We start from the raw sequence: 27,775 nt of genomic DNA on the forward strand, positions 1-27,775 counted from the left end.
CAATCAAAAAAAATAATTTTGTTAACAAAGTCCAGCTTTTAAATAGTTACATTCAGGAGGTGTATATATATATATATTTTTTTTAAATAGACCCTCTCACCAGAATTTAAAATATTGAGCTGTGTCACTTCTCTCTTTACTTACCGTGAGAGGGGAAAAAATAATTTCCTTCCTTTTTCAACAACTAATTTTTCTAAATCATGTTTAAAAATAGAAAACATTTCTACATCTTCAAATTAAGTTAGATTATCACTTTATTTGATGACTTCGGGTGTCTCAACTGCTTTTGTTAACATTTATCAAAACTCTACTGGCCAAAACAAAGTGTTTGATGGTTTGCTTTTTAGTTAAAAAAAAAAAAAATCAGAAAGCGCATCACAGAAACAATCAAAATACGCCGAGGACCGATTCTTGCTTAAAAACACTGCTCTCTTCCACCTTCCATTCCAAGATACTGAGGCGAATGGATCTCCTTCCACATTACATTAATATAAATTCTAAAATATTTTCTCGACTACCATGTAACAAAGTTGTGGCCTTTATTGGCAACAGCTGTGACTTTTCAATTTAAATTTTAAGACAGGCTTAACAACTATGAAAACGTATCTTCAAATAAATTCTCTCGTATTGAACCCATTCTCTTGAGCTTACAGTTGGGCTAATTTATTACGTGATGCAGAAAGACCTTCTACCAGAACAGTGACGACAGATGAGAGACTCCAGTTGACAAAACCCTACTTGAGAGGGTGGCCAGGGGCGTCTGTGATACTAATTGGCGGTTACCGAGGATAAATTTCCTATAATTACTGTTCATTCGTTTGCCTGCTTAGCCTGAAATGATCTAGAGCTTCGGGGGTTCGTTATGAGAACCCCATAGACTGTGACATCTCAGCTCAAGACTGTCTTCTCTGCTGAAAGAACCCAGGGCGTTGAGAGTTCTAGGGGAGCGGCCGAGATCTTGGCGCTCTCTATCCCACCTGCCGAGCAGTGTGCTGGAACCCGAGTTCTTTAGTGAATAACTGTGCGACCCTGAGGTATTCGCCCACTAAGTGCTTCCAACGATGGCCGGAGAGTCCGCAACGCGCCCAGAAAACAGGCCGCGGGGATTAAAACGGCGCCCTCCCAGATAACCCAGCGAGCGTCCGGGTCCCGGCCACACAGCGGCGACAGCGACAACCCCTAAGGCGTTATTAGGCTAAGCCGACTCGCACCCCACGCTCGGATACCGGGTGGACGCGGAGAAAAAAAGACGCGCTAGAGGGCGCCCCCGAAGGCGGCTTTCGGCCCAACCGCCCCGGCGGCGAGAAACGCTCTTACCCAGTTCCACTCCGCCTCCTCGCGTCGCCGCGGCCCAGCCCTGTCCCGTCGCGGAGGCTCACGGGACACGTAGTACGCTGCTCTCCCCGGCCCCTCCTCCAGCCCGGCTCCGCGAACGCCCTCCCAGCTCCCGCGGGTCTGACTTCCGGTTTCCTTGTGCGGCCCTAACGTGGAGCCCCGGTTAGGCGACAGCCGCTTTTCCGGCTGTCAGGCGCTCTTCCACCTTTTCAACCCGCCCTCGACAAGGCTTGCCCCTGCGGCGCGTGACGCGGCTACTAGCGCTCGCGAGTCCCGACGACGCCAGCCGGCGCCGACGGGCCTGGGTCTCGCGCGCGCGCGCGCGTTGCTGGGTAACGGGCCTGCTCCAGTGGCCGCCGGGCCCCTCCTGCCTCGGCTCGCCCCTCCTGCCTCGGCTCGCCCCTCCTGCCTCGGCTCGCCCCTCCTTCCAGAACCCCCAGGGCTCCTGCCCGAGGGCAGGGCTGCGTCGCGAGCTCCGCTGAGGCAGAAGAAATGGGAATCCCTTTGCGGCGCACCTGGAGCCGCCACTTTCTCTGGGGAAGCAGCGGTGTCTTCGAGGAAACCGGAAGTCCTTGGTGACCCCTGGCGACCCGGTTTGTTTTCAGGCGGTTTCCATACACTGGGGAATCGAAACTCGGCGGCCCCAGGGGCGGCCCCACGTAGCCAGGGTTCAGGGTGAGTGAATCGTTTGGGCTGGGTGGGAGCTAGCGTGCGGGCACTGCTGGGACCAACCTCCGTGCTGTAGTGGGTCTAAGCCACACGTCATTTTTCCCTCACCCTCTCCCACGGCCCCCTCCCTTGGGGAGCTGCCCACCCCAGGCTTCCCTGGCCCGTGACATCCCCGCGCCTTAGCTGTTCCAGGCCCCTTCTTGTCCTTCACTTTACTTTTCACCTATTGCTCATTTGCTTCTATGCTCTGATTGACTGGGGCTTTTTCCAGTTTTATTTCATTCACTGAGATGGCATTTATATCGGAAAGGAAAGAGGGACTTGTAACTAGGGCGGTACTACCTGGGCGCTCGAGCAGTAAACATCTGCCCTTTGCACCTTGTCGAGGGCTGGCAAGCTGTAGGTATTCGCCATTTCTCCGGTGTCTAACCTGTCGATTCCAGTAACGTTTTGGATTATTTCGTTGCAAGGTAGGCTAACACCCAATCTCCCACACACAAGGAGCTCGAATCATTGAAAGTGAAATAAAATAACCACGAAAATTGTAATACAGGTAGATCAAAACAAATGGCCTCCTCCGACGTATTGGAAATACTGTAAGGTGATTGAAGACACTGATGTATCAGGGTTGAAATTGACCTTGCTCCTTAAACATAGAAGACACTTTCTTTTTTATTATTAGAATTTTAAAATGGATTGAACCATATCTTAGGGCATAACTTAAATTCCACTATTTTTAAACTCTCTAATTTGCCCAATCTGATAATATTTTTTTCTGTAAATTGGGAGTGGTAAATTATTCACAGGATGATTATGAAATTTTAATGCATTATTGTTTGTAAATGTAAATTTTATGCCGATATAAAGTTTTAATATTAAAGAGACAACGTAGTGTAATGGAAAATGGTAGTGGATTAGATCAGAACTCCAGAATCTAAGTACTGAATTTTCCATTGATTCATTTGACACTTGGAAAGAGGTCTTCCTTCTCCTTTTCCCTATCTTTAAAATGAGGGTAATGCTTACTTTCTAGGACAACAAAACATAGTTTATGAGAGTTATGTTGGCCTTGGAATCGGCTATCCTTCTTCATGTCTCATTTACTCCTTCTGTGAAATGGGGATATTATAGCCAACCTCAGAGGTTTTATGTAAGTTTGATGAATTCTTATGAAGAATAAATGAGATAGTTGCCCTAAAAGGTGAAGCATACTACTTGGTGTACCATAACTATCTGATTAATATTAGTTAACAAGCGCACACCTGTAATCCCTGCGGCTCAGAGGCTGAGACAGGAGAATCTGCGGGTTTAGAGCAAGCCTCACCAATTTAGCACCATCCTGAGCAATTCTGCAAGACCCTGTCTCTAAAGAAAATTTAATAAGTATATAATAATTTCTTATTTAATACTTCCTGTTCTTCTAGGTGCCCATTGTTCTATTAAATTGTTCATGTTTTTCCCCCTTTAAAAAAAGAAAAGAAAATATAAAAAAGGGCTGGGGATGTGGCTCAGTGGTTAAGCCCCTCTGGGTTCAATCCCCTGTACAAAACAAACAAACAAACAAACAAAAAGTTAACAACACAGAACATTATTATAATAAGTAAAATAATGTGATACCTTTTTTATAATCCATGACGTAGTGGAATCAATGCAACTGTTTTATGGCGCTAATATTCTAATCATTGTTAGGAAATATTTATTAGTAACACCAGTGTCATTTATTAATGCGTTATAAATTACTTAAAGGAATGAAAAGAAGTAGACTGCTGTTTACATTATGCTATCCCTGAAACAGTCTTAGGATTCCCTGGCCACACAAACTAAATTTCTGAATTAAGGCAGTTAGTGAGTCAGTGAGGACCATAAAAATGAAACTGGAGTTTTCATATTGTGTATTTGATGCTGATTTTATTTTTTTGGGCACTTATTGAATAGTAGATTAAATTTGATTACTAAGGTACCTAGATTAAGAGATCAGATCGTATCTTGAAAAAAGGCACTTAATAATCCCTTTTTTATAAACTGGGAATCCCTGCCCCTAATTGTTTCATTACTATGGACAAAGAGCAGTAAGTGTTGGTCTCTCTGCCTCCTTAAAACTTAATCCTTGTGCCGTAGTATCTTAACTAATTGTATGAAATGGGCTCAAGAATATCCTAACGTCTCAAGAGATAGAAAGGTAATGGAAATTCTAAACAAGATTCACTACAGGGAACAATACAGAATAGAGGAAAAAGCCTACTGTGTAATTTTGATTCAAACCCCAGTTACTTACTGCTGATGTGATTATGGGCACATTTACCTCACATCTGAGCCTCAGTTTCCTCACTGAGATAATAATGCCTTTCTGACCAAGTTTAGTGTATACTTGAGGTAATGTGTATATTTGACCTGTTACTCAGTTTCTGGTACAAATGTGAAATTCCTTCTATCTGTTCAGGTTGCTATTCTGTATTTGGATTAAAATTTTGCCTTCATAGTTTAGTAAAGTTACATCTTAGTGAGATAGTCCAACTGTCATTTATAGATGGGAAAATTTAAATCCAGAGAGGTAAAGTGAACTAATCTATAGTCCAGGTGGCAGATCTTAGAATAGAACCTGGCTTTCTGAGTCCTAGACCAGTGTTCTTTCTACCAGAATTCTGATTTATCCAGAATCTTATTAGGAAAATCAGAATTAATTTTTTGTTCTATTCAGAATGTTGCATCAAGGGCATAAATTTAGGAGACAGTTTATGTGAATTCACATCCCAGCTTTGCCACTGATCTGTTGAGGAACTACAGATAAAACTTTATATAAATAGGATAATAGTACCTACCTAAGAAGTAGGAAAATGCATATAAAAGCATTAGTACTTGACATATAGCAAGTGATCAGTAAAATAGTAAACATAACAATATTGAAAAATGGCAGGATAATCTTATTTATTTTCAGAAAAAAGACCAGTGTAGTGTCAGAAGATATTTCAATGTTTTGTAGTCTACCAAACCCCTGTATATGTAATTTGAAGAAGAGAGACTCCTCTCCGTGTCAATTATAGTGAACACTGAAATTTAACATCTTTTAAAACAATACTAATTAATAATGTTTGAACCTTTTCCCCAGGTGTCTTTCCATTAGCCTCAGATAGTATCCTTTTCTGCCCACCTTATCTGATAAATAGCGCCCTCTTTTCTCCATTATCATTCCTGAAATTTTATTGTTCTCAACAATAATTGTCATCTTTCACCTCAATCCTTAAATCTTCATGAAAGATTTAGGTGGTGTTTACCAGTTGGTACCATAGATCTACCCTTGCCTACAGATGTTCAAGAATAATAGTTATAATTGGAATTCTATGAATCATATAGTGATTTGTTAACTCTTACTGAATCTAGATGAGTAGTTTTTACATTAGTATGGAACGTAAAATTGCCTGGGGTGCTTATTGAAGTGCAGTTTGATATTTCTACTCATATATTCTAATTTACATAGATCTTTATTGGAGCCAAGTAATCAATATTGTTGCATAGAACTCCAAGTAATTCTAAGGCAGTGGTCCCTTCCATACCTCACTTTCTCTAATCCTGCCCTACGTCATGTCCAGCTTCTTGGAATGTCCTTGAAAAAGCCAAATTTCTTTGTGGGATGTCTCTGGAATAATTTATTATTGATTTTCATGATTGAGAGAAATCTACTTGTATTGGGGCAATGTTTTGACATTTGTTAAGTTTTAAAAGTTAATTTACTAATTCCTGCTGGACTACTGAAAATATTGTCTTTTTTGATAGTGGATTCTCGCTCTCCTTTTTTGGTGGGAGGACGGGGATGGTGCTGGCTGTCTAAACACTGGGCATTCTACCCCTAGCCCAGTAATTCTAATTTTCACTGGCAATATTCTACTCCTGGCATTTATTTTTAAAATATGAGTAATTGAAACAAACATTTGCTATTTTAAGAAAACTTAAGTTATGATAAATAAAATCAGATTTAGGCAAATTTTTCAAAATGTTAAAGCTAGCTTGATCTATTTAAGTGTAGTGATAAGAAATTAGGTTTTTACCACTTATCCAAAAAGTCAAATTTATGGGCCTGCTTATTTGTATATCTATTAAGAAACATTGTAACACAGCAAAAATATATAAAACTGAGCCTTTGCATTGAGGCAAACTACTGTGGTTCCCCTTACCTCTCTGTAGAAATAAGGTTAAGGAAGGATAAAGGAGGCTTGTATAAATAATAAAACTGGGGCTGGGGATGTGGCTCAAGCGGTAGCGCGCTCGCCTGGCATGCGTGCGGCCCGGGTTCGATCCTCAGCACCACATACCAACAAAGATGTTGTGTCCGCCGAGAACTAAAAAAAATAAATAAATATTAAAAATTCTCTCTCTCTCTCTCTCTCTCTCTCCCTCTCTCTCTCCCCCTCTCTCACTCTCTCTTTAAAAAATAATAATAATAATAATAAAACTGAAGGCTACAAATATTCTACTTTTACTTTGCCCTCAGATTTCTTTTCATTGTAATAATAAATATAATGGGATATTTGCTTCATATTAATTGGTTTCTTTTTAAGATCTTATTTTCCTGGACACTATGGCTTTTAATCTCCAGAGGTCCAGTTTGTTCAGAATAATAGAGTATATATTTACATTCTGATGCATTTGATTTTATATTTATTTTGGAATAGAAATTAAAATTCTGATTCTCATTTTACAGTGAATTTAAATACCAGCTGCTTAAAACAATAAAACTTGATGTATGTAGTGCTAGTGGATTTTCTCTTGTTCATGTGACTAGTTCTCATATAATTTTTAGTATAGATAAACAATTTTTATACTATTTTCCAAATCATATTTATAGAATCAATACATAGAATGATATAAAACTTGAAAAATCTTTTATATGCAAATAGTTTTCTTTTATTTAGACCACACAGTGTGCAATTTTTTGATAATTTGTTAATTAAAAAGATAACAGTGAACAAGTCTGACTACTCATTTTACCTAAAAGTGACAAGCTATCATTGTATAAAATGTGGTATTGTTGTCTCAGTACACACCCCCTACCTTCCATCTAAAGTGCTTATGAACTTTCTAGCGAGTTCCTTGTTTTATAGTTCTCCATGAAGGTTTGCAATAGATTCATTGGAGAGGGGAAAATATTGGTAGCTCACATTCTGAAATCCAAGTACCTCTGCTGCATACTAATTGTCTTATTCTGGCTAACCTTCATAACCTTTCTTGTTCCCAGTTTTCTCATCTGTAGTCCTAATTAGGATGGTCCTGAAAATTAAATGGGGCAAATATTTGTAAACAGCCAATACTAAGCAGTTCATTTAGTGAGTTGTATGAATCAGCTTTGTATTACTAAGTGAAGTGCCTGAGAATGTGCTACTTATTAAGAAAAGGTTTATTTTGCTCACTTTGGGAGGTTCAATTGCACTTCCAGGCTTTGGGCATCTGGCAAGGATGGCACATCTTGGCAAGGACACATATAAGCACAAACTACCCGTATCACAAGCCAAGAAGTGGGAGCAGAGAAGACTGGATCAGTGTCTTCAAGTCACCTCTGAAGGCATGCCCCCAATAACTTACAGATCTCCCATAAGGTCTTCTCTCTTAAAGGTCCACAGTACTTAACTACCAGTACCAGCAGCCTTGGGGAGTGGACCTTTGAGGGATACTCATCCAAGCCAAAGCAGTCATGAATGTTTTTAATGAATATGTGTAAATATTTTTATACTTTAATCATGTCCACTTCTATCTTTTTAAAAATTCTGCAGAATAAAGACCAAAATATATGTCTGTCTATCATAAAGGATCATCTCCATTTATCTTCATCGAATGTTTCTAATCTCATCTATCATTATGCTTTTCAACCTCCCCATACTTTTCCAGATTTTTGAACTTGTTCCTCCTGCTAGAAGAAAGCAGAATGTAAAGGTTTAAGAACAATAAGTACAATAAAGATAACTACACAGTCATTTGATCTGTTATGGTATCTTCTTTGAAAGTCACTCCTCCCTATCTGCAGTTTGCATCATTCTGAATTGTTTCAAATATATTACCTACCTTTAGGTATAATAATTATTTTTCTGGGCAGCTGTCTCCCACACTGAGTTTTCTTGCTTTTTTTCTTTCATCATGATCATTTCATGATAAAAATGAATACAGATTACACAAGTGAACAAGTTAAGTAACTTGAAATAGTTGAATTTAGGGGAAGCAAACCAGTTTAGAGGAGGAAATCTTAAAACTATTACTAGCAAAGAATGTAGCTTACAGTAGTTATTTATAATAAGAATCTTGACACTTTTTGGATACTGCTAATAGCATAGTCCATACTTGTTTTTGAACTTTATTGATTGATTACCTGGGAAAAAATTCTAACTTAATAGAAATTGCTCATATGTTTAGAAAATTTTAAATTGAAATTGGTGTGGATTGACTGGATTGTAGGTTTTACCTATTCAAAACACATAGTGTACACATTTATTTTTGCCTACATTTTCTGTGATCCTACAAAGACACAGATTGTTTAGATACTCCAAAATTTGATTTCAGTTGAGAGCAACCAGAAAGTTTCAGTTATAAAATTAGAAAAGCAGAAATATAATGATAGTAGACCAGACTCAGAAAAACACAAAGCCTTTTGTTAATTATTCACATTGTCTGAGATAAAGCAAAACAAACTATAGGCATTAGTTGACATGGGGAAGGGAGTTCCAGAGGAAAAGCAGGCATAGTGAAAGATGAATTTTGTGGTTGACTTTGTTTATATCTAAACTCTCTACTATTTTACCTTGGAAAAATTACTTAATACCCCTCTACTTTAATTTTTTGATCTATAATGATCTTAAAGTCTAATATTAGTAATCAAATTTTATTCCAAGCAAGGAATAGTAAAAAAAAAAAAAAAAAAACTTTTTTTTTTTAGCAATCATTAGTTACTAATCTATGTGAAATTCCATTGGTATTCTTATTTAGAATGCTGTATTTAGTGTTTTATTTTAAAGTAAAAAATATTTGGAAGAATTCTTTTAGATTTTCTAACATGACCTACAATCCTTTTTACTCTTTTTTTCCCAGAGGTCTTAAAAGGTTTCATCTACAAGTTCTTCCGTAGCATTTTTCCAGGTACATAACTCTTGGATGAGAAGGTAATATCGAACTTAATAGCAAAAGTAGATACACAAAGCAAGTATATATATATTCAGTAAGTAAAGAAAGTAGCTGGCTGCTGCTTTTAGGTTTTGGAGTCTGAGTTTGATTTGAATCCTATTTTATCCACTCATGTAATGATCAGTATTGAATACTTCATGCACGCTGATGAGTTGGGGACATAGTGATGAACAACATAGACATAAGGTCTGCCCTCATAGAGCTAAAGTTTCACTAGCTTTAGGCAATAAGCCCTACCTATTTAGATAATCCCTACCTGACAGAATGTTTATATGATTAAATGAGATAATATTGAAACAATGTAGTGTGTGGTACTAGGACAGTAGACACTCAAATGTTAATTTGTCTTCTATTGTGAACATATGACAAACATTACTAGTGTGGAAAGAATATAGTAGAGAAGGTATTAAAATTTCTATAATATTATGTCATGAATTTGAAGAATTTTTGAAAATTGACAGTTTTATAAACTATAAAATCTTGCTACTGTAGATCTGAAAGTGTAAATGTTAATGAGGAAAAAATATATGGGCATAAAGTGTTTAAAAATTCTGATTCTTTGGTGAAATTGGTATTTCGTAGATTTTTATAGAGCTTCCTGATAGATTATGGTTTTAATTGCTTTATGGTTATGCTTCTACCCCAACCCCTTGACAATCCATGTTTTCTTGGGACTGCATCCAGAATGCTCTACCACTGAGATACATTCCCAGCCCCACTGATTATTTTTTTAATATAACTTTTTTAGTTGTAAATGGACACAATACCTTATTTTGTTTATTTGTTTTTATTTGGTGCTGAGAATTGAACCCAGAGCCTCACACATGCAAGGCAAGCACTCTACTGCCAAGCCACAACCCTAGCCCCAAATTTTTATTTTGAGATTTTACCCTGGCTAACCTTGAACTTGTGATCCTCCTGCCTCAACTCCTGAGTTACTGGGATTGCAGGTGTGTGCACCCCTACACATAAACTCTTGTGCTTCACTGCCTCTAAAAGAAAATAGGATTTTTTAAACATTAACCCAGTATTCACATTATTTTGAATATATCTTTTTTCTGCTCATTTATTCAGTGAGATATTTGTATTTCATGTTTCTTTTTTTCTTTTAAATAGCTGTCATGGATGCACTAGTAGAAGATGATATCTGCATCCTGAATCATGAAAAAGCCCATAGAAGAGATACATTGACTCCTGTATCAATATATTCAGGAGATGAGTCTGTTGCTTCACATTTTGCCCTTGTCACTGCATATGAAGACATCAAAAAACGACTTAAAGATTCAGAGAAAGAGAACTCTTTCTTAAAGAAAAGAATAAGGTTTTTGGAAGAAAAGGTAATTTCTTCTATCTTCATTATGATTTATTATGTGAAAAATAATTCAAAATATATTTTAAATTTCAGATATTTTCTGTCTTACATTCCATGATTGTGCTAAATTTCTAAGGATATCTCTACAAATCTCAAACCCTGGCATTAAGTGTATACTGTTTTTCATGTAATATGTGCTTGCCAAATGTTTGTAGATTAGGTTTTAACAAATTGGAGGAGTTATATTCCTAGTATTTTTCTTTCTTTTTTTTCAGATTGCCTTACCTTCATAACTGTATGTATCTTACTCAGAAATTTGAAATCTGTGCAAAAATAAATAACATACCAAAGAAGAAAATTAAGTTTCAAAGGAGAAAGCTCTGGAACTTTGTTTTAATGTTTAGTAAGGTCTTTACCAGAACTGGAATCTTACCTCCACATTCTCATTTATTCTTTCACATACATAATAGAAATAATTATTTTATCTGATAAATTAATGTCATTTACTTTTTCATTTAGAAAGCTGACGCTTCCAGATGTTATGAAGTAAGGTAGCTGATTTACTATGTCACCAGACTTACTATTATTTTCAGTGTTGGAAAATCTTCCTCAATCATCCATTTATTTTTGAGTTTTAAAGTTTTGACTTCTTAGTTGTGTTTCTTCATCTCAGATTTGTATTTTGTCTTGTAAATAGCAGCTTCCATAAAGGGTAAAGAAAATGAGTTCTCAAAAGCCAAAGAAATGAATTTTCCTATATTTTAAAAACTTGAGGATGAAGCATGGTAGAGTTCACTACATGTAGGGGAAAGTAAAGTGAGGGGAGTCAGTTATAAAAATGATGATAATTTCATTATATTCACATGAATTTTACAGTAATTAAGTAAATTAGTAATACACTGGGATAAACTGAGAAAAGGAAACTTTTTGGAGCTCATAGCTGTATTCATTTTAAAATTAAGTACAAAAGTGGGATTTTATGTACAGTTACCTTTGGAAATTATTCTGTACTTTGTGACCAGTAAGCGTATTAATTCCAATTCTGGAATAATAAGGGATTTAATGAACTAACACATTTACTTATTAAAATGTCAAGTATGACTTAATTCACTATTTTTTTCTGATAGTGGAAATTAGATGCTATAGACTAAGTACTTCAAAAGAATAGTATACTCCATTGAAGTATGATGGTTTAATCAGATACTATAAAGGATAAAATGCTAGTTATGTAAAAGCATAGAAGGCTTTTTAAAAGTATTCTATATTGTTTTGCTTTCTTTTTTTAACATATTTTATTTTTTAATTGTACACAATACCTTTATTTTGTTTATTTATTTTTATGTGGTGCTGAGGATCGAACCCAGGGCCTCGAACTTGCTAGGTGAGCACTCTACCGCTGAGCCACAACCCCAGCCCTGTTTTGCTTTCTTAATCAGTAAAGATTAATTATATGGAAGAACAATATTCACTTATAGGCTAGGCTCTATCCTGCACTGAAGTAGTATGGTGCCATCAGAAGACGGACTAACTTTTTTTTTTTCCTGTAAAATATCCTCTTACAATTTCCTTTTTTGATTTTATACCATTAGCTTGTAGGAGCTCGATTAGATGAAGAAACAAGTTCTGTGGGACGAGAACAAGTAAATAAGGCCTACCATGCATATAGAGAAGTTTGCATTGATAGAGATAATTTGAAGAGCAAATTGGACAAGATGGTAAGTTGTTTTGAAATAATTTATCTGTATGTTGCAAATGAGTTTTCTCCTTCATAAGGTTTAAAATTTTAAATGAGCTTATATATTTACATTTATTAATTAAAAATATACATGCTTAAGGCAAAGTGGAAATGATTAATAATTATATTTGTAACTTACAAACAAAAATAAGTACTTAATACATAATGATATGTAGGACTTAAATACATATAATGCCACTAACTTATTTTGAAAAATCATGACATGGAAGGGAGTCATTATATTTAAAATGTCATATGTTAGATACAGCAAATTAGTAAGAAACTGAGTTCATTTTCCCATCTTGCCTTTAAAGGCCTAGAATGAGTTTTTTCAACATCTACCTGAAAATTAGCATATACTACCAACTTATAGATTTTATTGAATGTAATTTGGCATTTTCCCTACTTAACTAGAATAAAGACAACTCTGAATCTTTGAAAGTATTGAATGAGCAGCTACAATCTAAAGAAGTAGAACTCCTCCAGCTAAGAACAGAGGTGGAAACTCAGCAGGGTATGCCAATTACTTATTATAAATATTCTAACAGAATCATTTTTCTGTATGTGTTAATACTATTATTTTTAGGCTTATGTTTTTCTGTTTTGCTTTCACTCAATATTGACTCCTTTTAACTTCAGTTAGAAATTATACCTTTTTAGAGAAAATTTGTTAATTTTTATCTAGTATTAGTTTGTGATGGAGTAGGAAAGGAGTTTAAAACTCCATCCTCATCAAAACTTCTAGGTCCGGTCTTATCCATCTTACAGAACATTTTGCCTAGACATGTAGTCATGGAAGAGTTTCAGTTTTTTTTGTTTGTTTGTTTTTCCTGAAGGTTTTTAAAAGCCACAAATGAGATGTTGGTGTGGGAAGTTAGATCTGGGGTTGCGGATTGTAGTCTGTTCCTATGAACATTCTCATGAGATAAACTGAAGAATAAGAATAGGCTTCTGAGAGATCTTTGAATACAAAATGTATATGAGATCTCTTATGGTAATTGGTTGGGCTTTTTTGTAGATGGAAAGACTAAAAGTACTAAGTCAAAGATAAAGCAGTATACAGCTTTAAGTTTCTGTAGTATAATGTTTATGAATAAAATTGTTTTGACACTATGTCCTGGATTTGTTGGTCAAACTTTATTCTTTCTGAAAGGACTAGATGAAGTGATTAGCTGAACCTTAGTTTATTATTTTTGTCACTGTCTTAACATTGGCTTATGCAAAACAGATTACTGATATGCTACATTTTAGCATTTGTTTATGGGTATGGTATCTTAAAATTCTGTACTGACAAATTTATACTTTGACTTAAATAACAGAATCAGAGATGGAGTAGTTAATACATTCTAAAACAAGAACATTAGCTGTCTTACTCTTTAGCATAGATATTTGGAAGTAATTGCTATTTCTTTTAAAACAAAACTATGGTTGTACATGTTTTGTATTTTTATTATCTATATTTAATCAGCACAACATTTTTAGAATTGAAGTCAATGTAAAAGGCAAAGATAACAGTTTTTATATTATTCATCCTTTTTGTAGTGATGAGGAATTTAAATCCACCTTCATCAAACTGGGAGGTGGAAAAGTTGAGCTGTGACCTGAAGATCCATGGTTTGGAACAAGAGTTGGAACTGATGAGGAAAGAATGTAATGATCTTAAAATTGAGCTGCAAAAAGCCAAACAAATGGTACTACAAAATTATTAATTGGGAAATTAAGTTCTTTGTGCATTCTATGTAGGATTTATCACAAAGTATTAAACTATAGATTTACTAGTAATTGTAATTACTAATATTCATTCCCTGAAAAGTTCATGTTATCTTCTCCTTTAATCATTTCTGCTAATATTGGATACATTGTGTACTTTTTAGCCTGACCTTAAAATTTTGTAATTCAGTTTTTGAAGACTTATTTTTAAAAGGCTTGTAAAGTTATTTATTGTAACTATTTTTTCAAACTCCCTTTCCTTCAGTTTTCTTGTTTTTTTTCCTATAAAGTTTAAAGAAAACTAACATTTTAAGTTTCCCATTTTATTTAACTTAATAATTTGATTTAAACATTGCAAAGACAACTTGAGTTTTAGAATTCTGTCAAAAACCTACCACCAACAAAGAAAACTGTAGTCTGCTTCTTTCTAGAAGAAGAATACTTTTAAGGGCAACATTTAACTATTAGCAAATAGTTGAGAATTCAAGTGCTGGAAAAGAACCAAACCTGCCAAGCTGCTATAGTGTGGTTAGCCTAACGTCATCCACTAAAACATAAGCTGATTCTCAGGTCCTTCCCAGGAGTGTGTTTACTATTAATATACATTAAGCTCTAATAAGTATGGCCATATGTTTTCAGGTGGATATAACACTCAGAATGAAAGAAAGTGATAAAGAAATAGGGGAGCATGAGAGTACTGTATTACATGCAAAATACGAAATAATTATTGAAAGAAATTGAAAAGCTTAGTTAAAGCCTGAAACAAATAATAATTTCACATATTCATGTATTTCACACTAGATGTAATCAGTTAAATAATTTTTAACTCAACCATTTTGACCACCAGAGCATTCCAATACTATTGAGGAAGTATGTCTGCTATTCCATGTTCTTCTGGGATCTTGCTATCTAAAAGAAGAACTACCTCCTGTACTTCTGACTGCCAATCAGGATTCTGCCCTTGAATCCCAAGTGTTCATAGATGGAGCTAACACTTCTCTCTTCTATAATGTAGTCTTTATCAGGGGCAGCCCACTAGATAAGAATGAGCCAGGATAAGAATAACACAGTATTCTGCCTTGGCTATAACCAGAAGAATTCCTCTGAACCAAGCAATAAGAACTTACTTTGGCGTCCCCAGCTCTGGTAAAGGGGAAACATAAAAATTACTGTCAACTCCTGTTAGAGCCAATAAAAAGCCAATGGTTTTGTGTTTCCTACTTGACATTGGAATTTGATTTTCCCGGCCACACACTATTGTTTCTTCAAAAGCTTCCAGAATCTTTTCCTTACAAAATTTACACTTTGAAACTCTGAGTTCTAATTGTTAGTGTATATATTCTGCTTGATATTGTTTGATGTGTTTTGGTCAGCTTTTTTGTTACTGTGACCAAAAAGACCTAACAACAACAATTAGAGGAGGAAAAGTTTATCTTGGGCCTTATGGTTTGAGAGGTCTTAGTCCATAGGTGGCCAGGAGAGCCCAAGCTTAGGCAGAACATCATGGCAGAAGGGTGTGATGGAGGAAGCAGGTCAGGACATGGCCACCAAGAAGCAGAGAGAGAGTTCCCCTCACCAGGACAAAATATAAACCCAGAGGCACAGCCCCAATGATCCACCTCCTTCAGCCACACCCTACCTGCTTTCAGTTACCATTAAATTAATACCCTATCCAGGAATTAATTCACTGATAGAATTAAGGCTGTAATAACCCAATCATTTCACCTCTACATCTTCCTGCATTGTCTCACATTATTTGCTTTGGGAGGATACCACATCTAAATCACAACAATATTATACATGGTGAATATTTTATTGTAGAGTAGGAAGCTGTGCTACAGAATCTTAGAAGTCTGGCTCATAATTGTGCTGCTTATTAACGTAAAATTAGGAATTTCATTTAACTTATTAGGGAATTTATTTTCTCTAGATGTTAAGTACCTATTTTTTTCATGAAAGTTAAATTATTATGTATAAAGCAGTTAGCATAGTGCCCAGAACTTAGTGTATTGAGTAGCAAATCTTATCCATAAGACTTAATGAGGATAATCCAGAGGGGCAGTGCTCTTAGGTCTCTGTTTGAGGGGCTAGGGCATAGTTTGGTTACTAGTAGTTATTCTTTTCCACTAGATGGTGCTGGGGAGTGAATTTGCTTTTAGTTTAGATCTATTATAAGCAAACTGGTCACAGAAAAACAGATATTTATAGTGGAAGAAACTTTTTTTTAATGATGAAATTAGAGACAACAAACTTTTAAGGGTTGAAGGTGAGATAAAGGAGGGGGAAAAGATTTAAAGCATTGTACCCACTCTAGCATTTATTTATTAAGTGGTAGATAGAGGCTATGAAGTGAAAATGTTCATAATTACCATAAAGAAATGAACTGAGGATAAAAAAAATGGAAATAACAATATCAAAGGTTCCAAATTGAAATCTTGATGTTGTGAAATCTTGATGCCCTTTTAAATTTATTTCAGAGGTGTTGCTGATTAAAATTCTCTTGGATGTGGGAATCTTAGAACAAACCAAGAAAGAAGTTTATGTTCACACTAATAAACTTGTTTATACTTATTACAGCCAAATATACAAACATTAAGATGGTACTTTCCTTTCTATTAAATGAATTTTATAATACCTTCTGGAATGTGTAGAAGCATCCTACTTGGACATATTAGGGTTTTCTTTTCTTTAGTACCAGGTATTGAACCCAGGGTGCTTAACTACTAAGCCACATCCTCACCGGTTTTTTTTTTTTTTAAGTTTTATTGATTTTATTTTTTTTAAATACATGACAGCGGAATGCATTACAGTTCTTATTACACATATAGAGTACAATTTTTCATATCTTTGTATACAGAGTATGTTCATGCCAATTTATGCCTTTATACATGTACTTTTTTGCATTACAATTCTTATCACACATATATACTACAATTTATCTGTTTATATATAAAGTATGTTGACACCCAATTCGAGTCTTCATACATGTACTTTGGATAATGATGTTCATCATATTCCACTGCCCTTGTTAATTCCCTGCCTTCTCCCTTTCTCTCCCACCCCCTTCGCTATCTAGAATTCATGTAATCCTCCCATTCTCCTCCTCCCTACCCCACTATGAGTCAGCCTCCTTATATGGGGGGGGGAGACACATTTGTTTTCTTTGGGATTGGCTAACTTGCTTAGCATTATCTTCTCCAAGGCCATCCATTTGCTTGCAAATGCCATGATTTTATTCTCTTAATGCTGAGTAAAATTCCATTGTGTATATATGCCATCCCTTTTTTATACCTTTTTTTAGAGGCAAGGTCTCACTGAGTTGCTTAGGGCCTCACTAAGTTTCTGAGGCTGACTTTGAACTCACAATCCTCCTGCCTCAGCCTCAGTGAGTCGCTGGGATTACAGGTGTGTGCCACTGTGCCCAGCTAAGGTTTTCATTTTTGTTTTATATACTCTCTTGATTAGTGTTTGGTGCTATTGAGGTCGAGGTTGCAAAGGTAATTCCACTTTTAGATTTTCTTTATCTCCCAGTATTCCAGCATTTATATTCAGAACATTTGATCCTATTAAGAAATGCAAACTCTTTCCTAAAGAAGTATAAGAAACTTTGGGCCAATAAAATTGGGGTTTTTATAGTAGACGTCTGAGGTTCCTAAAAATAGCCCATATAGGAAGGTTCAGACTGTGCTTTTGTGAATTAAAGGTTCTGAGAAGTCCTATAATATACAAATTCTGTATAATTTCAATATTATTTCCCAAGAATTTGTAGCCATGGGTTCCCTAAAACTCCCATATTGCATGAGTTAGAAAACAAATCCATTATTACCTTCAGAACATTGCAAACTGATAACTGGCTGTAAATAATCTTTGAATGTTAGATCACTCTTTTTGTTAGACAGTAGCTGGAAAAATATTTTGAGGACTTTTTTATAATAATACAAAAAGATGAAATACTCAAAACTTTAAATTTCTCATGAAGTTCATTCACATTTTCCTTGAATAAACAGAGTGTGATAATGTGTTGTACTATTTTGAATATAGACTTCAGATTGGCAATTCTAAAGAAAATTAAAATATTCTCTAAATAATTTAAAGTAATTTAGAAATATTTGTGATAGCTTGGTGATATTTTATTAAAATTGGATATGAAATTAGTTTTATGCTATTCAATTATAAGTATATTCTGTAAAATTTGAATCTTCTTTGGTAATACCAAACTGAGAATAAACAGAATAATAATTATAACTTTTTTTAAATTTTTTAAAATAAATGACAGGATCCACCTCAGGAAGACAGTATGAAGAGCAGAGATCTCCAAAAACTAAGCATTTCAAGGTATGAAAATTCTTCAACATTAAAATAATACATGTTTTCTTCTGTAGGTCACTTTGGGTAGGTACCTGGATTTCTGTTTTAATTCAACCTTAAAAACACAGCAAATAGATATTATTTTGATGCTGAATTTAACCTCTGATCACAATATACTTATAAAAACATTTTAACTTTCACTTAACTGCAGCCTTGAACTTAAGTGGTAAAAAGGTGCACATTATGATATCTTAGACAAAGCTTCTGAACATTAAATAATATTTTGGATCTGATTTTAAGGAACTAGCTTTGTGAAAGTATTCTATAATAAACCCTGTTTTTTGAACATGAGAAATTACACATTTCTATTTATAGTAATATCCCTTTGTCTTAAGGGCAGTTTTGGACAATGTTCATCTTTGGAATAGCATAAAGTTTAAGAAAATTATTCCTCCTTAGGTTTAGAACAGAAGTAACTATCAGAGTTGATGCACTTCAGCCCTTTTTTTCCCTCAAATACTTACCATTTTTACGTAAGTAACTTCTTTGTTTTAAATTAATAATTTTTGTTCCTATTATGTTAGGAAGGCCTCTCTACATGGGTATCTTCCATCTAAGGAAAAATACTGATTTGACTTCAGTGTTCAGTTATTTGGATTTCAGAGTTTGGTGATTTAAATAAAATATGAATTGTCTCAGACCTATTACTGTTAAAAATTTGCTTGAGAGAAATGATCAACTAAGGAAAACAGGAAATCAGGAGAAGGCACTTCTGTAAAGTGACAGCAATAAATATTTCGTTTTTGTGGACTGGCCATGTAGTCATTTTGCTGGAACTATTCACTTCTGCTATCTGAACAGCATTTCCATTCTGTCTTCAAATTTTATGTATTTTTTCAGTAAGGAAGTTTTCCTTTTTTTTTTCCCTTTTAAATAATGTATCTAGTACAGTGTCCATGTAAACTTTTCCTTAGAAGTTATCTTCTCTGTCAGAGTTACCTTTTCTCTGATCAACTTGTGTTTCCCCTTATAATTGTGTTGTATTTATCATTTTTATAAAGCCACTTCAAATCGTTTCTGAAAAGAAGCAGGGAACCAATAAATACATTGGTTATAGTAGCTTAAATAAATGGGGCTATATAAAAACAATATATTAGGTATACATAGTATAGAAGAGGATTTCTGCTTCCATTGGGGGATTACATAATTTGGATCATATCCACTGAGAATAACTTAAAAAGCTGACTACCTCCAAAAAATATTTCTTTGAAGACTTCAGATAACTATCAAGATAGTGAAGAATCTCTATGACAGGATTTGCAGGAGTTTGAAGGTCCAAGAAAGTGAGTACTTTTTGAGGCTATGGAGATAGCTATAATTATGGCATCAAAGAATAGCCTTCAGCTCTCTAAAGCCCAGTATCAATTCAGAGGATCAGCTGAGAGAAACAGTTTTTAGAAAGAATTGCCTTACATTTATTCTAAAAGTTGCTTTGTGTTAAAACAATACCAAGAGTATGATATGTTAAATAAATGTGCAATTAGAATAAATGCTCATGGCTCTCCCCTTAGTACTCAAATACACTTTTATGTGTGTGTTTTTTCTTCAAATTAGTTTGCATTTAACTTAGTAGGCACTATGAAATACAAAACTGGTTAGGTTTCTCCCTTCTGATTAGCAACTAAAGAACCTAACCAAAGTTTTGGCCTAACTTTGGTAAACATAAGTTATATCATGTATTCTCATGTTAGCCTCATTCCCACATATATTTTGTCTTTTGTTTATTTATTTCATCATTTATACCTATTTCCAGTATGTATTCCTGTGTTTTTATTAATCTTCATAAGTTACTTTATCCTCTTTTAAGTGAAACAATTCAGATGCTAAATTTACTAATTAGAGAAAAAGTATATAGGAATATATCAATAAAACTATTAACTAAAAGCTTAGATTTTTTTTTTTCAGTTTTAGGTGGACACAATATCTTTATTTTATTTTTATGTGGTGCCGAGAATCGAACCCAGTCCCCACACATTCCAGGCGAGCATGCTACCACTTGAGCCACATCCCCAGCTCCAAAAAGCTTAGATTTTTTTAGTATTTTTTTTCAGTTATTAAGAAAATTCTTTATTTTTAATTTTTTTTAATTCCTCTATATATTGCCAGGCAAAGGAAGGCACTATAATATTTTCTTAAGACATATTGACCCTTTTGATTTCTGGTGGCCTTTTATATGGTACTCATTATATTAAAAACAATTTTTTTTTTTTTACAGTAACAGCCCTGTCAGAAATTTAGCTGGTGCCCTGTTTCAGTGTCAGCTTTAGGTTGATAATTTAGGTTTTAAAACCATATCTCTGTATGGAGTTACTGTCTTTCTTTTGCTCATCATCTGTAAACTTATATTATAGAGCTAGCTATGTTATAGATGATATTAAAATATAAATTGCTGGTTCAGAATATATGGATTAGTGTTTTTCATCCTCTTCTGTGTTTCTTTAGTGAACATGAAATTTTGTGTTAAGCATTTTAAAAATATGGAATAAAACACAATAGAACATATAAGAGTGTAAAATGATTTCTATTCCTTGCAGTCAAAAATGTTTAAAAGACACTATGGGGGAATCAAAGTTGGTAAAATACACACTTTTTAATTCTCTAGCTTTCAGTTAAAAATATAATTTTTGGAAATTAAATTAAGGAAATTTTCAAAAGCTAAAGAAAAAATTTGTATGATATAAGTACAAAATTAGTTAAGTAGGTTTTTCTTATATAGGAGTATTTATTTCTATATTAAATAAATGCATATATAGTATCAGTTAAGAAGACTGGATTTTTACACAATTTTATTTTACAATCAGGACTGTAACCAGTTCTTGAGATGCAGACAAGCAAGTTTCATAACATTTAAAAGTCAGAGGTGTGAAGTATCATTCTGGGCTGAGAAGATTGTATTGGCAGTTAACTTATTATAGGTGCTTGGCGAGTGGATGATGAGGATATGAGAAATGCTACCCCCAAAATGCAGTGATCAGTCATTAGACTGGACAGGTAAAAAGAGTTTTGAAAAACAACATAGTTTTACTTTAAATATACTATTGAATCTGTTTCCTCATGTACACAATTAAGTGTACCCAGTTTGCCAAGTTGGTATGTATATATAATTATACATATTATATAATTATATAAGATATATATAATAAATGCTCTTATCTTATTTTTGTTTGGTGATGGCACCCAGGGCCTTGCACATGCTGGGCAAGCACTGTAGTAATTTAGGTACATTCTCAGCCTTTTTTAGAAGTTTTTATTTTGAAACAGGATCTTACAGTTGCCTGGCCTAATGACTTTGAATTTAGAATCCTCCTGCTACAATCTCCCATGTAGCTGGGATTATAGGTGTGTGTGTCCACACCCAGCTCAATCTACTATTTTTTAGAGTCTCATTTGGGTTGCTTTTTTGTCACATACAAGTATTCAAGCAGTTACCTAAGATCTTCATAGACAACTGTAAATATTAATAGGATTTTGTTTGTCATTCAAAGCAAAACTAGAATGATGTGACATGCAATCTACTATGAATAGTCTCACGATTACTTAGATAAAATACCTAATAATTCACCAGGGTTAGTTGGAACCCTGCTAAAAATTTGAGAGATAACAACTTGGCTTTTCTAATCAATTAATCGTTTAAACACTTTGTTCAAGTTAATAGAATTAAAAATAAAATTTTAAACAGTTTGAAGACTATAGCACTTTAATATTAACAGTAGATAGCACTAACTGCGATTACTTTGTTATCCACAAGAGGGAGAGCTTATATTTAGTAATGGTCTTAAATTTTTTGTAACTATAGGTTTCAGTTCAGGTGACTTGAAGGGCAAAAGACAGAATGATGACATGTGTTAATCATGGTGACCCAGTATTCAACTTAATCTAATTTTTAAGCAGTCCTAATTAAATTGAGTTTAAAAATATGTACTAGATGCTATTTTGTTATCAACCTTATATTTGTTTCTATGCCTAGCTGTTTTGAATTATTAGATGTGCTTGGTATTTCAATACCCTAACACTATCATGGGTGTTTTCTCCATGTCATATCAATAGTAAACTGTTCTTAAACTGTTTTATTGATGTCCTGACTGTGTGCATGAATTAGCACATGTGCAGTGATTATACCAAGTGCTTTATAATGTGAAAACATACCAAATGCCCAGAATTGAACCAAGGAATCAACAGTTCTCTTCACACTGTCTCCTGTGTAAAACATTAATTGTAGCAAACATCTCAGACATTTACTGGTTAAGAAGTGGTTAACTAATTTTTGTAAAATAAATATTTCATGCCTTCCAAAAATCTGTAAAAAGTCATGTCTTTTTTCAGTGCACGAAAGGTTATCCAGTGACGTTCATAACATATTTTTCTGCAAAGCAGTACAAAGTTTATTATAGTCTAAGTAGAATGAGAATATTTTAATAGAAAAGGTATTTAACCTTACACAATTCAAAATAATTGATATATTTGTTGATTCTCTAACTAGGATATTAAATTTAGATTTTAAGAGGGTTATTGCCTTGAAGTTTAAGTTTTGTATATGGCCAGGCAAAAATTGAAGCAAGAGGTGACATGTTTGCTTAGCTTGATTTCCTTATTACTAAAATTGTACTGTATCTCTCAGATGCAATATGGTTGTTGGGATGCTATGAGATCAGCTATTTTTATACTTGTGTGTTCTTGTACAATGAAATGAGAATATGTGCTGAAGATTTCAGTCTATTTAATTTACAATTAAAAATCTAAAGAAAGTTATGACTATCAAGTTAAAATATTTAATGGAAAGTAAAACCTTTAAAAATTAGATTTATATAATTCATATTTCCTCAGATAATTGAGATAAAATACTTTTAATGATAAAAATTTTGAAATTTTTATTTGTTTCATATAATCCTCCTTTTGTAGATTCTTCTTCCTTATGAGGAAATCATCTGGCTCTTCATGTCTTATGCTGTCATGTCACATTGGTTTAGAACCAACAGTATGAGACAACTCAGTCAAACATAAAGAATGTAATGTGTGAAACCTAAATTTTATTTTAATGTGGACTTGGGTATATATTTAGCAATTGATACATCATTTCAATTTACAATGTCAAAATAATTAAAAGATAAATACATGTATATATGATTATAACTTTATTCTTGATCAGATTTACAAATAAGCATATTCCTTATTACTTATAAATTATGTTAACACCAGTGCACATTATAGACTGTAATAAAATATCAGTTCTGAAACCAGTAAGAAAACATGGTGGTTAGAATACTTCTTTTTTTAAACTTTCTGTTTAATGCATACAATTAATTGCTAGAAATTAAGAGGATGATGTTTTTCTTACATCTTTTCTTATACAATGTCCTAATTATCTTTCAGTTGTTTAATTTACATCATCACAGAACTGACAGGAGCAGAAATATAGATCTGCTTGCTTCTGTTTTAAAGTTATTCCTTCTTGTTCATGAAAAGAATGAATACTAACTTCTTTAAAAAAATTATTTTAGTGATAATATGCAACATGCATACTGGGAACTAAAGAGAGAAATGTCCAATTTACATCTGGTGACTCAAGTACAAGCTGAACTACTACGAAAACTGAAAACCCCAACTGCAATCAAGAAAGGCAAGTTACTATTTACCAGAAACTACTCATTCCAGCTAAACTGCTTGAAGAACAGCTAGCCATCGTATCTTATCAAAATCTCATCAAATGAGTTTGATAAGTCATAGTATATTTAGTGTGTTCACAGCTACCTATTCTCTGCTTTGGCTTCAGTCTCATACTGGTCAACTTCACACATAAAGGTGTTGCTGATGTGTTTTTTCTTCAGTACTGTATTCTTTTCCCCTTGTGGCTTTTCTCAGCCAAGTGTTGCTTATGTGTATAAGGCTGAGGTGTTAAGTTTGCTCTAGTTGACCTTTTACCGCAACTACTTCATATATATTTTTTTTAAAAGCCCAAAAGCAATTTTTCATTCCAGTGCTACAGAATGTACCAGAGTCCTGGCTTTTCATGTTGTTTGTTTTCAAAACAATAACTTATTCATTATTTATTTGCATTTTTTATAAACTTAATTTTTCTTTCTTATAAGAATAGCTTATTAGATGGGAGGCTAAGTGCTTCACCGCATCCCCTTCAACCAAAAATTTTCATTGCTTTGCCTTTCATATTTAACTGTTTGACCAATTAAACTTTTTTGAGTTTTATGTTAGGTAGTTTGCCAAAACTATTCTTAATTCCATGGAGAAAAATCGGTGCATTTGTGCCTAGTATTACATAATAGTATTATTTCAAAAAAGTAGTGTTGTATAAATTTGAATATTACTTTTTAAAGGAATGAGACTTTAAAAAAAATAATCAACACCTAATTTAAAATTGCTATTTGCATTTTCATTGTCTTGAGAGAACTGTATTTTATAAATAAGTTTTCCTCAGGAGTGTTTCTTAGTGAAGGAAAATGTTACATATTGGGAAGAAAAATTGAATTCGGAATTCCTTTTAGTTCAGGAGAGCTGGTTACTTAAGAATGAAGAGAAAATAATATGGTGTTCTGTGGTCTATGAAAAACTACAAATAGAGGGTAGAAATAATACCTTTCTTTAAAGGGACACAATAATTTTGCAGTGAGTTTTTAGTGTGGTTCTTTGTTCACATAGTAAATATTAACTCCGAAGAATAAAAAACAGCAGAGCTTAGAAGTGGTTTATCTGTTGTTCCTTCTTAGCTGGTTGATGATATATCTATATCTTCTTGATGCTTGGGACTATAAATTCACCAGCATATTTCCTTATACAGTGGCAGGCATAAAGTCACCACTCCTTACCACAGAGCTCATTGTTTTTGAGGAGTAGGCAGAAATAAGACTATAGATCACTGAGGTTTGTCCCCCTCCTTTTTCTGACCTATATAGTACCTCTGTCCAGAAGCTGAACACTGTTAATTCTGTTTATCCCCCACACCCACATTCATCTTCCTAAGAAAAAAGACAATGAGCTTATTTTATAACGTGGTTCTGTTTGTCCTAAACTACATAGAGTAAATCCTTAGTTACAATTGGCCATCTTTGGGCTAAGTATACATTTATCTTTTAACCGTGATGAGTTAGAAATAGAGGGGAAGCCCATATTACCAATTGCTGGCTGTGGCCAAATAGGGTCTTTTTCTTAAGTCATTATTGCATGTATATGAAACATTTTTTTTCCTTTTTTTAATAAAGATTTGACCTGTATTGTGACCACAGCAGAATTCACAGTTGCTCTTATAGGTTTATTAATAAGAAATAGAATTAATTTGCAACTTTTATTTTAACTGCTTTATCTATAAAAAGCCTTTAAATGTATATTAAAACTTCATTTGGCTCCTGACAATTAAAAATAGAATTATTTCTGAAAAAAAAAATCACTATTGGAATATCCATGGAGAAAAACCTTGAATAAGTAAAGGAATATTATATTTAACTAAAACTTAAGAACAGCTTTCTCAGTCCCCACTTGCACACAATGATATACAAGCCTTCAACTAGTCACATTAATGGCCTAGAACAGGACCTTTATTTGTATCTTGAAAATGTGAATTTCATTATCATTTCTAGGATTTATTGACTAATGAAATATTATATTTTATGATCACAAATGCCATGAAAATGGACATTTATTTAGCCTGTGCTTTCTTTTTAGCCTGCACACCAATAGGATGCATGGAAGACCTTGGGAAAGAAGGAACGAAACTGCACTTGACAAATTTCACTGCAACATACAAAAGACATCCCCCTCTGTCACCAAATGGCAAAGCTCTCTGTCATACTACATCTTCTCCTTTACCAGGAGATATAAAGGTTTTATCAGAGAAAGCACTTCTCCAATCATGGACAGATAATGAGAGATCCATTCCCACTGATGGTACAGACTTTCAGGAACACAACTCTTACGGCAGAAATTCTCTGGAAGATAATTCTTGGGTATTCCCAAGCCCTCCTAAATCAAGTGAGACAGCATTTGGGGAAACTAAAAGTAAAACTTTGCCTTTATCCAACCTACCACCATTGCATTACTTGGATCATCATAATCAAAACTGCCTTTATAAGAATTAATTCTGAAGAGATTCATGATTTGATCATGAGGACACTCTCTCTCTCAATGGTTCTCCAAGGAAGTTATTTAACAAACTGAAAGTGGGCTTTGATTAAAATTTTGCAGAGTTCTTCAGTATATACATTCAAACACACTGTACGATATTATGTAGTTGATTTTCTAGTATGAAAGAAGAGTACCTCCAGCTCCATATTCTAAGAATCAGATATGTGCTACTGTACTAATTTATAAACTTAAGGTGTTTCAAAAAGACAATTCTACCTTTGATAAAAATTGTAAAATTTTGCCTCGAAGATAAGGGAACTGGATATTTTTAGACATGGTTTTATGAAGTGTGTGAAAGGCCTAGACATCTATCCATAAAAATAAAAGGAAGCCTTGAAAACAGGGAAAAAACCATGTTCACTGGTTCAGATATGCATAAAGGAGCAAATGGCAATGCAAATAAGTTAATATTCTATTGACTTTATGATGCATAGAGATAAGAAATATAATGGGATAAAAATGACTAGGTCATTATATCTTTATGGTATTGTGTTTTAGACATTAAGATTTAAATAATCATACTTTAGAATTGCAATTTGAATTCTAAGACTTGAAATGACCATTGAAGCCAGCTTTGTCCCAGTACATTCAAGTCCTAAATGGATAAAAAGATGAAATAGTTACAAACTGTGGTATGTGAATAAACTATTATAACCTTATATACCATTCAATTAGAAGTAGAAAGAGCATCTTAAAAGTTTTGAGTCTAATCTGTCCCTCTGGTGGTCCATAATGAAAATTTAAATGTGTATAACTGTATAGTCATTTTCTTCAAAGGGAATATTGCTGCTTGTTGTATAAAGCAGTTTATAAATTGTTAGACTTTGTTTTGAAATGTAGTACTTGAGAAAGTTATTTTTGAATTACAAAATTTCACTCTAGAACTAAATTTTGTGCTGCATTGATATAGTACAATCATGAAATATCCCCAAACTCATTCTAACAGGTCATTTGTAAATAAGTGAGGAAATAACAAAGGTGGCTTCACAGGAAAATTGACCTGAATTCTTTCAGGATAGAAATATTAATAATAGTAATAATATTTTACTTGGTTCATACACCTTTTGCCTAGAATACAGTGTTTCATGTAGGAAGGACTTTATCCTTTTTGATAGACAGTTCATATATCTTAAATTCAAAAGAGTATCACAGATCTCCATATTATTGAATAGCATACACAGACAATGTTCACCATTCTTTTTCTCTATTATCTTTCTCACTTATTCAAGCTTGTCTGTGATTAATGGAATTGAAGTCAGATGCTGGAATTTATTCTGACCAGCGAACACAGCTGACTCAAGGGAGTACAGTCTTCTGCCAAGTAATAGAACAAAACCCAATATGCATAAAACAAA

The 27,775-nt window shown here is 34.1% G+C and overlaps 2 protein-coding genes across 4 annotated transcripts in view; one reads left to right on the forward strand and one right to left on the reverse strand.

The window, feature by feature from the left end:
- The window catches only part of ZCWPW2 (zinc finger CW-type and PWWP domain containing 2), a 147,963-nt gene extending 146,088 nt beyond the window's left edge, over window positions 1-1,875 (reverse strand). For both annotated transcript variants that reach the window (XM_081285004.1, XM_081285003.1), the window contains exons 1-2: window positions 1,745-1,875; window positions 1,318-1,706 (exon numbers count right to left, since the gene is read on the reverse strand). The gene's annotated coding sequence lies outside the window, so the exon portion shown is untranslated. The remainder of the gene's footprint in view (window positions 1-1,317; window positions 1,707-1,744) is intronic.
- Window positions 1,304-27,294, forward strand: AZI2 (5-azacytidine induced 2). 2 transcript variants are annotated; one of them, XM_081285002.1, is made up of 8 exons: window positions 1,304-1,497; window positions 10,282-10,502; window positions 12,067-12,192; window positions 12,627-12,726; window positions 13,755-13,903; window positions 18,199-18,257; window positions 23,789-23,907; window positions 25,962-27,294. In XM_081285002.1, exons 2-8 carry the CDS (start codon window positions 10,287-10,289, stop codon window positions 26,372-26,374), a joined length of 1,182 nt encoding a protein of 393 aa, XP_081141128.1. In that variant the 5' UTR covers window positions 1,304-1,497; window positions 10,282-10,286; the 3' UTR covers window positions 26,375-27,294. The 2 variants fall into 2 exon arrangements, with proteins under 2 accessions (XP_081141128.1, XP_081141127.1); XM_081285001.1 differs by lacking the exon at window positions 1,304-1,497 and adding an exon at window positions 1,752-2,010.
- Window positions 27,295-27,775: the final 481 nt, after the last annotated feature.

This window comes from Spermophilus citellus (assembly GCF_964194105.1).
Source record: "Spermophilus citellus genome assembly, chromosome: 3".
NCBI classification, from domain to species: Eukaryota; Metazoa; Chordata; class Mammalia; order Rodentia; family Sciuridae; genus Spermophilus; species Spermophilus citellus.

Bases quoted from the DNA above. Each gene is read 5' to 3' on its own strand.
- AZI2 (XM_081285002.1), top strand. From the start codon at position 10,287: ATGGATGCACTAGTAGAAGATGATATCTGCATCCTGAATCATGAAAAA. The intron at 12,727-13,754 runs GTATGCCAATTA...TCCTTTTTGTAG, and splicing joins AGAGGTGGAAACTCAGCAGG to TGATGAGGAATTTAAATCCA. The intron at 23,908-25,961 runs GCAAGTTACTAT...CTTTCTTTTTAG, and splicing joins CCCAACTGCAATCAAGAAAG to CCTGCACACCAATAGGATGC.